The sequence below is a fragment of the Choristoneura fumiferana genome, chromosome 11 (assembly GCF_025370935.1).
Source record: "Choristoneura fumiferana chromosome 11, NRCan_CFum_1, whole genome shotgun sequence".
Lineage (NCBI taxonomy): Eukaryota > Metazoa > Arthropoda > Insecta > Lepidoptera > Tortricidae > Choristoneura > Choristoneura fumiferana.
In genome coordinates, this window is record NC_133482.1 from 10,742,286 (window position 1) to 10,757,194 (window position 14,909).

At 37.4% G+C, this 14,909-nt stretch overlaps 2 protein-coding genes across 2 annotated transcripts in view; both read left to right on the plus strand.

Moving 5' to 3' along the window:
* The window catches only part of Brf (Brf RNA polymerase III subunit), a 40,325-nt gene extending 35,072 nt beyond the window's left edge, over window positions 1–5,253 (plus strand). Inside the window, exons 10-12 of the mRNA XM_074094537.1 lie at window positions 2–236; window positions 582–760; window positions 2,278–5,253. Of these exons, the coding sequence (XP_073950638.1) occupies window positions 2–236; window positions 582–760; window positions 2,278–2,402 (539 nt within the window). The 3' untranslated portion in view covers window positions 2,403–5,253. The remainder of the gene's footprint in view (window position 1; window positions 237–581; window positions 761–2,277) is intronic.
* Window positions 5,254–9,248: 3,995 nt separating this feature from the next.
* Window positions 9,249–14,909, plus strand: part of LOC141433000 (protein pellino-like) — a 54,217-nt gene continuing 48,556 nt past the window's right edge. The window contains exon 1 of the mRNA XM_074094839.1: window positions 9,249–9,683. Coding sequence (XP_073950940.1) covers window positions 9,670–9,683 — 14 coding nt within the window. The 5' untranslated portion in view covers window positions 9,249–9,669. The remainder of the gene's footprint in view (window positions 9,684–14,909) is intronic.

A 14,909-nucleotide genomic window follows, 5' to 3' on the forward strand; every position in this document is an offset into this window, starting at 1 on the left:
GTAAAAGAGGAAATGCGCGCAAAAGAAAAAGAGGAAGGCAAAGACAAAAAGAAGAAAGTGAGGGGTTCTTACAAAAAGAAGACTCCGTGTAACGCCGCGACGGCCGGCGAGGCGATAGAGAAGATGTTAGCGGAAAAGCGGATCAGTATGAAGATTAACTATAATATACTGAAGACATTGGATCATCCCGGGGCGCCAGTGTCGCCTGTGAGGGAAACTGCGACGCCTGTAGTCGAGTAAGTAACGATTTTACAAGCTTTTATTTAACTTGCTACTTATGTATGTACAGTGAGCAGCAGAAGTGGATGAGATACGGTGCTTAAAATGATCTACATACAGTTCTACTGCCATGGTAATAAGAGTGTGTAGAGTGTGTTTTTTTAGGAGTTGATTATCAAATCAGGTTTTAAAGCATAGTTTTTACTGACTGTACTTTTTGTTGACTATACATATGTGTAAATGTATGTATAAACCTTGTGTGAATAGTTATCTAACTTATGTAGAGACAACTACGTTTTATTGAAAATTCTACACCTATTATTGTTGCTCCAGATATTAATTTCGAAGCGTGTTAATTTCAGATCAAAGCCTCCCACCCCGATCCAGGTGCCTGCGTCGCCGGTGCCCAAGAAACGTAAGAAGAAGGCCCCCACGATACCCACCTTGAATGTAGCGAGCCCGTCGCCTGCGGAACCCAGGACGCCGGGCCCTAAAACACCCGCGCCCGCCACTCCGAAGGCCGCAACACCGGCCCTAGTTGGTAAGAAATTATCAATGGCGTGACATCGTAACAACTCGAGTTCCACCGGGTTCCCCAATTTTTTTCATGTGTTTGTGTAGGTAACTTCCGCGTGGGAACTACGGCCCAAGCTCTCATTCTGAGAGGAGGCCTGTGTCCGGCAGTGGGACGTATATAGGCTGGGATGATGATGATGATGATTAGTTGGAGTGTATTACAGGTCGAATAGTTTTTGTCCGCACCATTATGAAAGTTCGATGACACCCGATATTTTACAAAAATAATTATTATACAAAGTACGGTCAAGGACTTAATCATTCATGAGACCCCATGGAACCATTTCACAGTAAACGTCATAGTGACATCGCATTAACTAACAAGAAAAATCGTAATGACTTTTCCTTTGAAAAGGTACCTACTGTAACGGATAAGCGGGAAAATGAGAAAGGCGGTGTTTTTGTGTTACTTCCGAAATTAAATAAATAAATAAATAAATATCATGGGACACTTGACACCAATTGACCTAGTCCCAAACTAAGCAAAACTTGTACTATGGATACTAGGCAACGGATAAACATACTTATATAGATAAATACATACTTAAATACATATTAAACATCCAAGACCCGAGAACAAACATTCGTGTTATTCACACAAATATCTGCCCCGGCCGGGATTCGAACCCAGGACCTCAAGCTTCATAGTCAGGTTCTCTAACCACTTAGCCATCCGGTCGTCCGGTCGTCAATTATGAGCAAACAACGATATGCACATGTGTTAGCGTGCGTAGGCTGTTTGAGACGGACTGAAGTGCTTAAGAAAACGCACACACACACACGCATGCGGTCGCTTGCACATAGAAAGATGTATTTCTATACAATAGTTGTTCCTTAAATACTAATAGATGGCGCTACAGGTAAGTAATTATAAATTAGTTTATAATCGTAATTGTAAGCGAGATATTTAAAGAAATGTTTAGAGTTAAGTTTAGACTTGTTTTCAGGTTATATAAGTAGTTTATGTTTATTTTTCAGGGATACAGCGCCATCTAGCGGCAACAGGTACCATGGTGGCTCATGAAGTCCTTGACCGTACAATATCTCCTACGCGGCTGATCCCAATTTTATGAACTTGGCTAAGGAACCACCGCGATTAATCATGCATTACATCAAAAAAAAAATCCTAATGGGTCAATCCATTAAAAAGCTAAAATAATTCAAACTACAGACGCACTGATACACAAGTTTACTAACACATGTCGGTATTGACTGCTTAAGTTACAAAAACATGTAAATACGACTTTAAAGTTAAGTCAATAAAGGGTATATACATATTTTTGTAACATTGGTCGTATCGACAAATCTCTTTGTCGTTGACTGTACTGTACCTCTGTTTTCTGTAGTGCTTACTACATTCTGGTGTTAAATAAAGGGTCATTGTATTGGGGTTACAAACTACTAGACTAAAAGCACCATGTTCTCTGTTCTGAAGAAATATGGACCTGGCAAAACAATAATTAGTGAAAACCTTCCTTCCAGATGCTGGCGAAGATTACGATGAGGACGCGGAACCCGAGCCGACGGACGCCGCTTCGGAGCTGTCTCTGGGAGCCCTGCTGAGAAACGAGCAGGACGACGACTATTACGACTATGAAGAATACTAAACATGGGTGAATTTTAACGGATGTAGTGGCTGGGTTTTGCCGCCGGCGTGGAAGCCAGTTGATTCCAAATATTCGAGATATGTTGAAACACACTGGAGGAATTCCGAAGACACGGTTAGCGCTTTTTGCTTGTTAGCGACAGAGATTCCACACCGCATACGGGTATTCCAACAGCGCCAACAGTATCGGGTTCGGGTGACCGGGGCGCCAGGTACGGTTGGTTCCCTAATTTACTTATGTAATAGAAAAGTGGATACTTATGTTAGGGCACCGAGTGTACTAGGGGGTGCCGCGCGCGTCAGCTCAACTTAACCACTTAATTTGAATACCTATTTAATCGGTCTCCAAAGGACAACTAGACTCAGCGTATTAACTTTTATAGACTTATCTCGTAGAAGTCAGTATGAGTATTCTTTATCTTAACAAACATGACCTGTCATTTTGTCGCTAAAAGTGCGCCAAAGGCATGACTCGTCCAGGTCGTCTAGATAGCTAAGGTCGGCCCTGAGCACCGACGCAGTCTCCTTTACGACGAACGTCTGCGATATAACTGCATTGTAACTGCAATGCTTCTCTCGCAGTTCTATTGCAGTTTCTTCAACTGCAATACGACTGCATTACGACCGTGCAGCCAGCTTCCAGTCGGTGTGCGGTTGACAGGACTGCACGGGAACAGTAAGCGGACTGCACAGTCGGTAGGTTTGCAGTTTTGATGCAGTTTCACCAACTGCAGCAAAACTGCACTCGAACTGTAGGTTGCAGTTCAAATGCTGTCCGTCTGTACCGGCCCTTATACCCAACGACAAAGCATATCACCTAAAGATGTTAATACAAGTCTAGTGATGTGCCAGCTAATGTGTTGAGTGACAAAAGGTTGTCACTGATTTATTTTTACTTATGTATACGCTTAATTAGGATAGCTTGATTGTAATTTGAGTGTTACTTGAAATGTGTCTCGCTTATTTAGTTTTTGTTAGCAACTTAGATATATGTAATATATGGCCAGCAGTGGTTAGAATAAAAGTATAAGGGACTGATCTATAGTTTGTAATCAAGTTATTTGTAGGTTGGTTAAGAACTTTAGTGATCCTAGTTTTAATATTGGTTTCGCAAAAAAATGCTTGAATCACTGTTATGTAAATATGCGAAAGAAAGTACATAAAATACTTTTAATGGAAGTTGTTAAAAGGCGTTCTTAAAATTTTAGTACAATTTCAACGAGCTCCTTTAAATTCCTAATTTATAATTAAATATATGTATATACATAAGGAGAATTTACAGCATATTTTAAACAATTATTTATTTATTATTTATATATTACAATCTTTTTTTTTAACTGGACACAACTTAGCCTGTGTGTGTGTAGCATCTGAGGGGCTACTACGAAGTTCGAAAATTGAAGTTCGTATCGTACCGTCCCTCTCACTCTCGTATTAAATAATATAAGCGTCAGCGGGAAGGCAAGATACGAAGTTGGAACTTTGCACTTCGTAGCATAGGGCCTGTATATTACCGTGTGTAGGCGTCTCTGTGTTATGTACGTATGTGTTTGCAACAAGTCCTATTCCACCCGCTTAAAGTACTCGAAATTCTAAATTAGTTTAAATTTGGTATGCATGCGTAGATTAAATGACATACAATTACAGGCAGCAAAAAAGCTTGCATTTTTTTCATTTTTAACAAAAGCTTTATATTTTAGGAATAATCTCGGTATTGCTGTGCTGTGCGTGCCCTATTTATTTTATCATTATTCTTACATGTTGTTTTAAATTAGACTACTTTAGTTTAATTTTTAATACTTTAAATAATAAAAGAGCAATAGTTCTTTATAGATAAATTACCGGGAGCGTGGAATTGCATAAATATGTAGTGGTATTCAGTTTCAGTGTCAAATTCTAAATATAATTTATGTTGTGCGTATATTTTAACGGCTGATTTTATTGTATTCTCACAATTTTCAAAATAATTCTCTCTGGGCCCGTACGACTGTAAGTTACACAGTTTTTAAAAACTATGTCAGAAAATAATTTTGGTCCGATTAAAAGTAAAATAAAGCGAAATGATAAAATAATGTCTAATAATAGCGAATGAAAGCAAAAAAGGGCTGAGTATTATATGTACTTTCATTAAATTAAGAGAAATACTTAAGTTATTCTCCTTTTCATGCGAACCGTACAACCATTACAAATGCAATTCAAAGCTCTCGCTTATTCATCTATACATACATGTTGTAAAACACTGTAATATAAGTTTTAATGCAAAATCTTTTTTATTACACTTGCTCGTAAACAGTGTCGTAACATGCAGGGTACCTTGGTTGCAACCCCCCAAATAAAACCCTCGACCTTAATGTGCTTGTCATGAAACCCGTGGTCTGTAAATGAGTCATTGCGCGTACAAATTTTCTTATCATGAAGCCTAAGGTCGGTAAATGAGTCAGTGCCCGTACTGATACTGCTGCGGGCGCTGCTGCGCGCGCACCCCCTCCCGTAGCTCGGGCGCGCTGTGCAGGAGAGGATGCTGGCGGCGCTGGCGCTGCCCAAGAGCCGCAGCCTAAGGTATCGGCAATGAGGCAAAAATAATATTTTGTCTTACAAATAAACAATTTTACTCGCAAATGTGATGAAAAACATCGTATGTCGCACGGGCGGTACTAGAATTACGAACATCGACTCATTCTAATAGTCTCTCGTTCGTAATTCCTTATTTACCGCCCTTAAGACACAATGTACTAAATACGTTCATAGAAAAAGCCGCAATATATTGTAATGCTATGTTAGCAGACTACTATGGTTAATATGTAGTTTTATCTGTATATTATGCCAAATAAATGAACATTATATCAATTCTATGTCTTTTTTTACTTTTCATAACATGATTCTAATGTCACTACGTTGTCACTAAGTTAAAAACATCTACTAACTGTGAAATTCTCAATCCGCATGGGACCAGCAGGGCTACTACGGAACTCGAAACTCGAAGTTCGTGTCGTGCGGTCCCTCTCGCTCTCGTATTTAATAGTGTAAGTGTCAGAGGGACCGCACGACACGAACTTCGAGTTTCGAGTTTCGTAGTAGCCCTGCTGCCCAAGTACCTACTGCCTGAGCCCTCTCATTCTGAGAGAAGGCCTGTGCCTGCAGTAGGACCTTAAATAGACTGCTATAATGATGTCATTCAACTGATGCTGATTGATTAGTGATTATATACTGTAGGTATATATATATATATATAATAACAAACATAAGCTACAAGTTATTGTTACATGATTATGCACCGTAGTCGTTTACAAATGCGTTGTTGCACTCAACATTTACGTTAGGTGATGCGTCATGCACATTTACAGACAGGTCTAAACTTGCATGCAAGAATTGCAAGAAACCCATCTTAGGTCATGTGATGTCATAAGTAAATAGTTTTAGATTGGAACTATTAATAATATTAAATAGCTATGCTATCAAGACTAAATACATCGACATGCGTAAACACGCACATTGGTCAATCACTAAAAAAAATTGCTTGCTCAAAAGTGTACCTTATCATGATCAGTTTAAGTATGAAATTATATTAACGATGAATCTTTAAAACTGGCTAGTTAGTGACGTTCCATTGTTTTGACACTTTAGTCTTGCCTTACAGCTGGGTATTGAATTTTTTACTTATTCCTTTATGAGGCAATAATAGAGGCACGAACTCTGGTGAAAGGCTAAATTCAAAGTGGTGCGAAAAGTGGTACTTCACGAAACTACTCACTCAGTCAGTGCCAAAGGTACCGACCGGTATATTACATCCCGCTTTAGGACCGGTATTTTCGGTCAAATTTCAAGCAGTATTAGGTACCGTAATTATCGGCACCAAAGCTGTTAAGTATACCGGTATTTTTGGTACCGGTTCCAATACCTGGTCAGTACAACACAACTTATAATATTGTTGCAAGACTGGGTTAATGAGTGCATCTCTTTTTATAGGGCCCGGCCAGAAAGAGATGCAAATAGTGACAACAATCCAGATGCGACAAGTTGCCTACGTCATTCATGAGGTGAGTAAACCGGAAGGAGGAAAATATTTCGTTTATTTTCTAAACGGACCTACTTACATTCATATATAATAGTTATCGGATTTTTTGATATTATACTGTACTGTAATTACCTACTCAAATTGGGTGAGTACATATCTGTGATCGTGATACGAGTTTATCGAAAAATATTGACCTTATTTAGGTAGAAACTATAGATAAATTATTACAACACAATTTTATTTTAAAAGTAACTTTATAAACGTTACATACATAAAACAAACCGTAAGTATTTCAATTATTTATTATTATCTTTATAAGTAGTTTAGTTACTTACTTTTATATTTTTACAATATTATGTAGCTAAAAAATTATTAATTCTTAAAATTATTAGCTATTTAATTAATTTATCACTCCATTTCTTACCTTATAATTCAAAATATCTAAATTTGATTCATATTAGAAAGTGAATCACTCTTAGGACATCACTATTTGAGTTCGAACTTGTCGCTACATGAACATTGTATTTATTCCCTTGCGCCGCTGTTGTGCTTGAGAGCGCGGTTAGTATTTGCCAGCCTGGCTGACTGTAAATAATTCTAGTCAGTTCTAAGTGATAATGATAATTTAAAAAAAAACTATAAAAATAACATGAAGTTTTAATATACTTACTTATCTTATACAAACCTGAGAAGGATAATTTATGAATAGGTAAATAATGGGTGTAATGTGTAAGACTCAAGCACGAAGACGTAGAAAATTTACCGAAAATCAGTTAATTATTTTAAAAAAGCTTTTGGATAAATATGGGAAACATGCGTTAGTGATGCCGCCGTTGCCAACTTCAACATCTGAGAATAAGAGGTAAGTACCTACCTAAGTGTAAAATTTGAGTTTTACTTTTACTAGTTATTATAAGTATTTATAGACAGATATAACGTGCCTAATTTATTTATTGTTGTTTTTAGTCTGTTTACGCAAGTATATTAACTGCTATCACATTTTATCACCAGATGACTGATAAAAGTTTTTAAAGACTTCGTAAGTAAGTACGCATTTACATAACAAATCGCGTATTATACACAAAGTTCTGTTAAATCCAGCTTACTGTTACAATCACACAATAATAAAATATTAGTGGTAATATTCGAAGTAGGTATAATTTAATTCTTACATCAAAGTTAATTTAAATATTGCCGCGCTTTTTTCTGCCAAACCTAAATGTTGCTATACAAGACTAAATTTCCGAAATTCCGGAAATATTAATGCATTAACTCATTCATATCACATCAATTTGCAACAAGGCACAAACCAATAAAAGTTTTTTTTGTCAAGATAGTTTTTTTCGGGAAATAATAAGTGCAGCGACTAAAGTTTTATTTAGCATCCGCAACGGAACATCTGTTTTTGTATTTAAGCAACGGGTTAATAGAACAGCTTCTATTAAACTAATATGCCATCTTTACAATACCAGCAAATTATGCAAAATCGAGCGACAATTTACAAACAAAAAATAATATAACTCGGCTACCGATAAATATATTATCTTCAAAATTCATGATTGGGCGACTAATATTGTAAGTCAGCTACTTTATATATTTTTGAGCTTCAATATCTGTCTACTAATTTAATCAAAATCAACCCCCAATAATGAGCATCGTAAATAATGACTTAGCAACTAAATTAATAATTCGTCTTCTTTTTTAATGAAAATCAGCAACACACCTCGTGGTGCGCTGCGCGGGAACGAGACCGCGGACGCGCCGTAACCAGCCGGAGAGTGCTGCACTCAGAATACCGCAACGAGTCGCATGTATTTGTTTACAATTAGACACGATTTAGAAGTGCTCGTATTCTTTAACAAAAATACACTCATTTCATAATAGGTTCGTTCGTTACCCTTTGAACATCAGAGTAGAAAATAGAAGCCCCGCCATAGCGGGGCTTCGTCGACTTTCTGGCGGGCCGCTTTTGCCTTGATACATAACACAGAAGAAATGATAGGTTTGGTCGTTGCCTTTTGTACCTCAGAGCAGAAAATAGAAGGCCCGCCTTAGCGGGGCCTCGTCGACTTCCTGGCGGGCCGCTTTTGCCTTGATACACAACACAGAAAAAATTATGAGTTTGTTCCTTGCCTATTGTACCTCAGAGCATAAAACAGAAGCCCCGCCATAGCGGGGCTTCGTTGACTTTCTGGCGGTCCACTTTTGCTTTGATCACAACACAGAAGAAATGATAACTTCGTTCGTTATATCTTTACTTCAGAGCAGAAAAAAAGACGACTTTCATGTGGGTCTCTTTTGACTTGAAACAATTCAAAAGAAATGATAATAGGGTGAAGGTCAATGTGGTCATTGTAAAAAAAAACAACTGACTTATTGTTAAGGAAATTAATTTAACAAATTTAAAATGTTCAATATACAATTACAGCCTTATTCATAAAAAGTTAGAGCCTCCTTGAAGCCTCCTCCTTTTCTTCCTGTTGTTACTTTGTTACATATGATTTGCCTCGCTTTCCGAGTATAAGAGATGAAAAATAACTTATTACAGAAAATCAACAATACGACTGTAGCAACACCAGTGTACGTTCGAAAACACGATTCCCTACTCATGTTATGAGTTTTGTTTTAAAGAAGTAGCCATGCATGTATATACATTTTATAGACATCGTTTTTTTTTTAATTTTGATGAAAAAATAGATAACGCTTTAATTATGACAAAAAAAAGCGAGAATCACGTTAATGTGGTTATGTTGCCGTTTCTGATTTACAGTATGGCAACATAAACTCGCATAAACGTGAAGTTCGTTATGATTGTTCTTTGTCGTTCGTTGATCGTCGTTGGGTGCTAAAGTTGCAAGTGAAGTTAGCAACGTTATAAGAGAAATATTTTTTTTTAGTTTGTATTGCGAGTTCATGTCTTCATGATTGTATTTAGGATTGTTGGGTTCTAAAACCTGTGGCGTTCTTTTCGTTAAAAGGTGTTGTCACTGATTATTTGTCGTGTTATTGAAGTGATAAATTCATTAGGCGTCACAGGCAATCTAAATATTTCATGTTCCGCGAGTGAAGTGCAAATGTTCTAGGTTGGTGGAATAATGACGAGCAGTGCTTTTATCGCTTTGTAGCGATGTGTGGTTTTAATACATTGAATTGATTGTGATTGCAAAATTCATGGTGTATCCAATTAAATTAGTGCCGTTTATAGAGAATAATTCGAATCATAGGGTCCATAAACGAGCAGACGGATTCTATCATGGTCGTAAAACGGTAAGTTATCATACAACGTGGTGTGGTGTTTATATAACTTAAAACCACTAACACTATTATCATTTACAAGGCATTTCGTTATGTTAAAATACGTTGACAATGTATTCGTAACCAGAACTGTCTTCGTGTTTGTTAGTGGCTGCGTGAACAGCGATACGTGACTAACATGAATAACAATCGTTATTTGTTTACATTGTTTATAAGTAATTCATCTTATATTTGGGTATTTCCTTTACTAAATTCCCTAACTATGACATTTATTTTGATTAAAAACGACCCTTTGTTTACGACAGACGTGTTATTGTCGCCATTGTTATCGTTATCGATCACTACGCTTTCGCGGATTGGCTGCCGTGTTTTGTTATTGTAGTTTTTTTTACCGCGTTAAGTTAAAAAAAAAATCTAACGACCAGTATTTTACACTCGCGTGTGTGCTGTGATTTTCATTTTGGTTAATCATATACATATAATCTTGCAAAGCTAGAAAGACCTGCGACTTGTTGTTGAGCTTGAATGTATAAACATAAGTTCTGTTTGTTTGATTGCATGAAATATTCTTTTTATAATTACTCAATGTCAGCATTTTTTTGGGGGTTCCGTGTTCCATACCCAATGAGCCCAAGCTGGAACCCTGTTGCTGTCTATCACATGCCCATCTGTCACACAGGTTACAGCCAAATGGTTTGAGCTACACCAAATTTTCATCTTCTTAACCCTAAGCCACACAAACAAAAAATATTTTGAAATGGTTCTGACGGGCTCAATATCAATACAGCTAAATACAGCTAGCAGCAAAATGCATGTTGATATTTTCCAGTGCCAATGCATACTGAACACAGTCATCACTACATAAATTATCAATTTTAATGAGTAATTATTAAAGTAGAACAAACAAAAAGATTTTTTTCTGCACCATCGTAAATTTTTTTAAACCCCCCATGCAAAAAGAGGGGTGGTATAAGTTTGACCGCTATGTGTGTGGCACTGTAGCTCTTAAACAGGTGGACCAATTTGAATGCGGTTTTTTTATTTGAAAGCAGATTTTTTATTGATTTTGAACAGCTTTTGATATCCAAATAATCATTAGATGATCAAGCAAAGAATCTTAAAATAAATGCAGCAACAAGCATACTTACATGTTGCAGGGCAGTGGTATGGGGCCTAACTTACAAGGACCGTTTTGTTGTTCTAATAGTCATTCTCCAGGATATTATTTAAAACCAGTATTAACAATAACAAGGACCTCTGCAAATCGCCATAATATTTGGTACATCATTATAACCGGTGTCGCCATAAATGGTTTTCGACTGTACTAACTTGATTTGCACTGGTTTGTCTACATTTTTTAAAACATTTACCCATATTACTGGTATATTTTCACTCCACTCTAATAGTAGGATAGACATAGAATGTATTATACCCATTGGTGTATCTAGGGTTATTTTTCAGGGGCCACCTGCCTGCCTTGCCTGGATTTTTGTGTGAAGATATCAGTATTATAGGTCCTGGGGCGGGCACTAGACCATACTGGGGTGGGCAGCCCACCCGGCCTCCTCTCTATGTACTCCTCTGATCTCAACTCCCCCTAGGTTGCCTAAATTTTCGTCATTAGTATACATATCTTTCATTTATGCACTGTTTTAAGATTTATTTTTTGCTCATTGCTGTCTATCAAAATATTTCTTACTACTTACTGCCCTAGCCAGGTGTCTGGAATTAAAACTAATATCCATATGCACACTGTTTATTGTTTGATGTGTACTATATATATGTACTCTTTATCTAGCAGGAAGAAATTCGTACAATGACCTGTCATTCATTACATTGTTGTGTTGTGTTATAAGACTTATAAGTACTTTAGTATACCTACTCAGCCCACAGCCCAGTCTATTGAAGGCCATCAATGACATACAGTAAAGAGGTCCTTGCCACCTAACCTCCTAAATGGGATGCACCAAAAAAAATAACCTAGTTTTTATTTTGTTTTTGGACAGAATAGGATATTTTAAGATACCATTTTGGTTGATTTTTAATTTGCATGAGTACATAATTTTTTATATTTTTTTTACGAAATACGATGGATGAGGTCACAGTGAGACAGCCACGTTCCATTGCCTAGAAAAATTCAGGTTGGACATAACATAATCTGTGGCATTACAATTTGTCAAAAAATCAAATACGAGGGTGGTTTGATAAGTCAGTGACTTTAAGTAAAAAAAAAAAAACTTTTTCACAAGTTTTTATTTTTATTTTCTACATAATCTCCTTTCAACTCGATGCATTTCGTCCAACGATGTTCCAGTTTTTGTAACCACTCCAAAAAATATTTTTTGTCAAACCCCAAAAAATATGCTTCAGTTTCAGCTATGACTTCCTCATTTGATGAAAATCTTTTCCCACCGAGCCATTTCTTCATGTTAGGGAACAAGAAAAAATCACACGGTGCCAAATCTGGAGAATAGGGTGGGTGTGGCAGTATTTCATAACGCAATTCTACTAATTTGGCTGTTGCAACTGCCGACGAGTGTGCAGGTGCATTGTCGTGATAAAAAAGTATTTTCTTCTTTGCCAGGTGTGCAAACAAAGGTGTTTTTTCAGAACTTCTGCATTAAAGTTTTCCAACAAAGCAGCATATAAAGGCCATTTATTGTTTTACCTTTCTGTAAATAGTCGATATGAATAACACCTTGGCTGTCCCAAAAAACAGTGGCCATTACCTTTCCTGCCGAATTAACGGTTTTCGCTTTCTTAGGGGCCCGTTCGCTAGTAGAAGTCCACTGTTTTGACTGATTTTTCGTCTCTGGTGTATAATGGTGAATCCATGTTTCGTCCACTGTCACAAATCGACGTAAAAATTCAGTAGGATTACGTTTAAATTTGGCTAAGAATTGCTTGGAAGTTGTGTAAAAGTTTATTTGATCTGAGGGAAATACTTGTATACATTTCGGACTTTATGATAAATGACAACTGTTTAAAGCCGGGTGTGTATCATGTGATTAAAGTTCTATCTTTGTCACTCCACTATTATAAGCAGGACAGCAACATTTCAAACTGTCAATTTCCTTAAGAATGTAGACCTGCTCTATAACTGCCTTTGTGACGGGACACTGCAGGGGTCAAATGAGGGCCATTACTTAAATTTAAAAAAGCCGTGGTGGCCTAGTGGTTTGACCTATCGCCTCTCAAGCAGAGGGTCGTGGGTTCAAACCCCGGCTCGCACCTCTTGAGTTTTTCAAAATTCATGTGTGGAATTACATTTGAAATTTACCACGAGCTTTGCGGTGAAGGAAAACATCGTGAGGAAATCTGCACAAACCTGTGAAGCAATTCAATGGTGTATGTGAAGTTCCCAATCCGCACTGGGCCCGCGTGGGAACTACGGCCCAAGCCCTCTTGTTCTGAGAGGAGACCTGTGCCCAGCAGTGGGACGTATGTAGGCTGGGATGATGATGATGATGACTTAAATTTTGTTTATTTAATTCAGTTTATCACATTTTTGGAATCTGATTTCTGAAAACGCTTCACAAAGCCTATTTCTCCAAATGGTTCTTGATTTATTATATGTTGTCAAAAATTAGGATATCCCAATTGGTGCAATCCAAACAAAGGAGCCATCACACCTCTGATAAACTACTCAATGAAATTCAGAGCTTTATGAATGACTTACATAGTGTGTCTGTGTATTGTCAAGGAATTATTATTATTGTATAAAACTATAGGTCAATTGCAACAGCTGTTCATAAGGCTGTCAGGTCTTTCAGCTCATTTGTTCCCTTTTCTTAAGTGCATAAATATACCATGCATAACATTTTTGAACATCATTCCTATATCTATCAATCTTCTGACTCCAACTGTTAACTATTGGCAGAATATTTTTTATATTGTTTTAATAAAGATAATAATAAAATAATAATGAATTGTATTAAAGCTCCTTAACTCGAATAATCTTTAATACCTAAATTAAGATTAGAAGTTAAGCAATGTAATTTGAACAGAAATAATTTTCAGACTTCTTTCTGACGACATTGTGAGAGTTGCGGGTAACCGGTTGATGCAAGTGGCGAGTTGTCGTTCGTGTGGCATTCTAAGGGAGAGGCTTTTGTTTTTGTTCAGCTGTGGACGTCTTCCGGCTGATGATGATGATGATGATATGTGTTCAAAGAAACTAAATCGCATGCCAGGTTTAAACCTCTGTGCTACTCATGTTGACATTCCATAAATCTACCAAAAAAAAATAGGAGAGTGAAATTGGTTATGAATGGGTTCCACCCTGGTATGCGATAGTTAGGTATAACCTGAAACGAGCCATGAGTAGCTTTATCCGTTTCAATTTTCCATAAGCCATTTCGTCCGTTGTCGCATTCTCACCCTCTAAGATTTGAATTTTCGAAAACCAATCTTAGTGCTCGCCCACGCCACGCTATTTATAAGAGGTTTTGTGTAAAATTTCAAGCTCCGAAGTCCCTGTAGTTTCCGCTGTTGATAGGCATGTCAGGCATACATTCAGTCCGCTTCCTCTTTTAAGTAAACACATATCGTATAAACACAATAATTGCCGCTGACTGTACATGCCATTCAAATGCGTGTCCGTTTTTAGAGCACTTGAGTTTTATTTTTAGCTTAACCTTTACAGAGTACATACAGAGTACAGTGACGTTTTTGAAGCCCTATTTTTACCCTCCCTTATTAAACTTTTATGCGAAGGGTTATTTCACAATGTGTTTCAAGCCTTCGCTCGGAGCAGGCTTCCTGCCCCTCTGACATTCTGCTGTCGATAAAAAGAGGAAATAGGTAGGAGGCGGATAGGATTACCTACGAAGTATTTGTTGCGGACCTAGCTTACTTAGCACAATTTCTGCAAGATGTTGCGCAGGAAAATAATAATAAAAAAAGTAAGCCCGCCGCCGCACGCAGGTACATCGTTTTTCCAAAATTTTGCGTGATTTCGAACGGCGCATATGAATAAAAACCCCCGACTTAAAAACGCCAGCAAAATAAAAATAAAAACGCCCGAAAAAAACGCTGCTTGAAAAGACAATTAAAAAGTAAAAAATAATTATGCGCTACCTAGCTGTTGCCCGCGAATTCACCTGCGAAGAATTCGTTTATCTCTATCCCGCGGGGACTATGCTGATTGCCCGCAAAATTAGCCTAAGTTAATTTAGTATAAAGTATCTAGTAATATTTTTTTATCTAAGCGTTGTCGGTGTCGGGGGACCGTTAAGG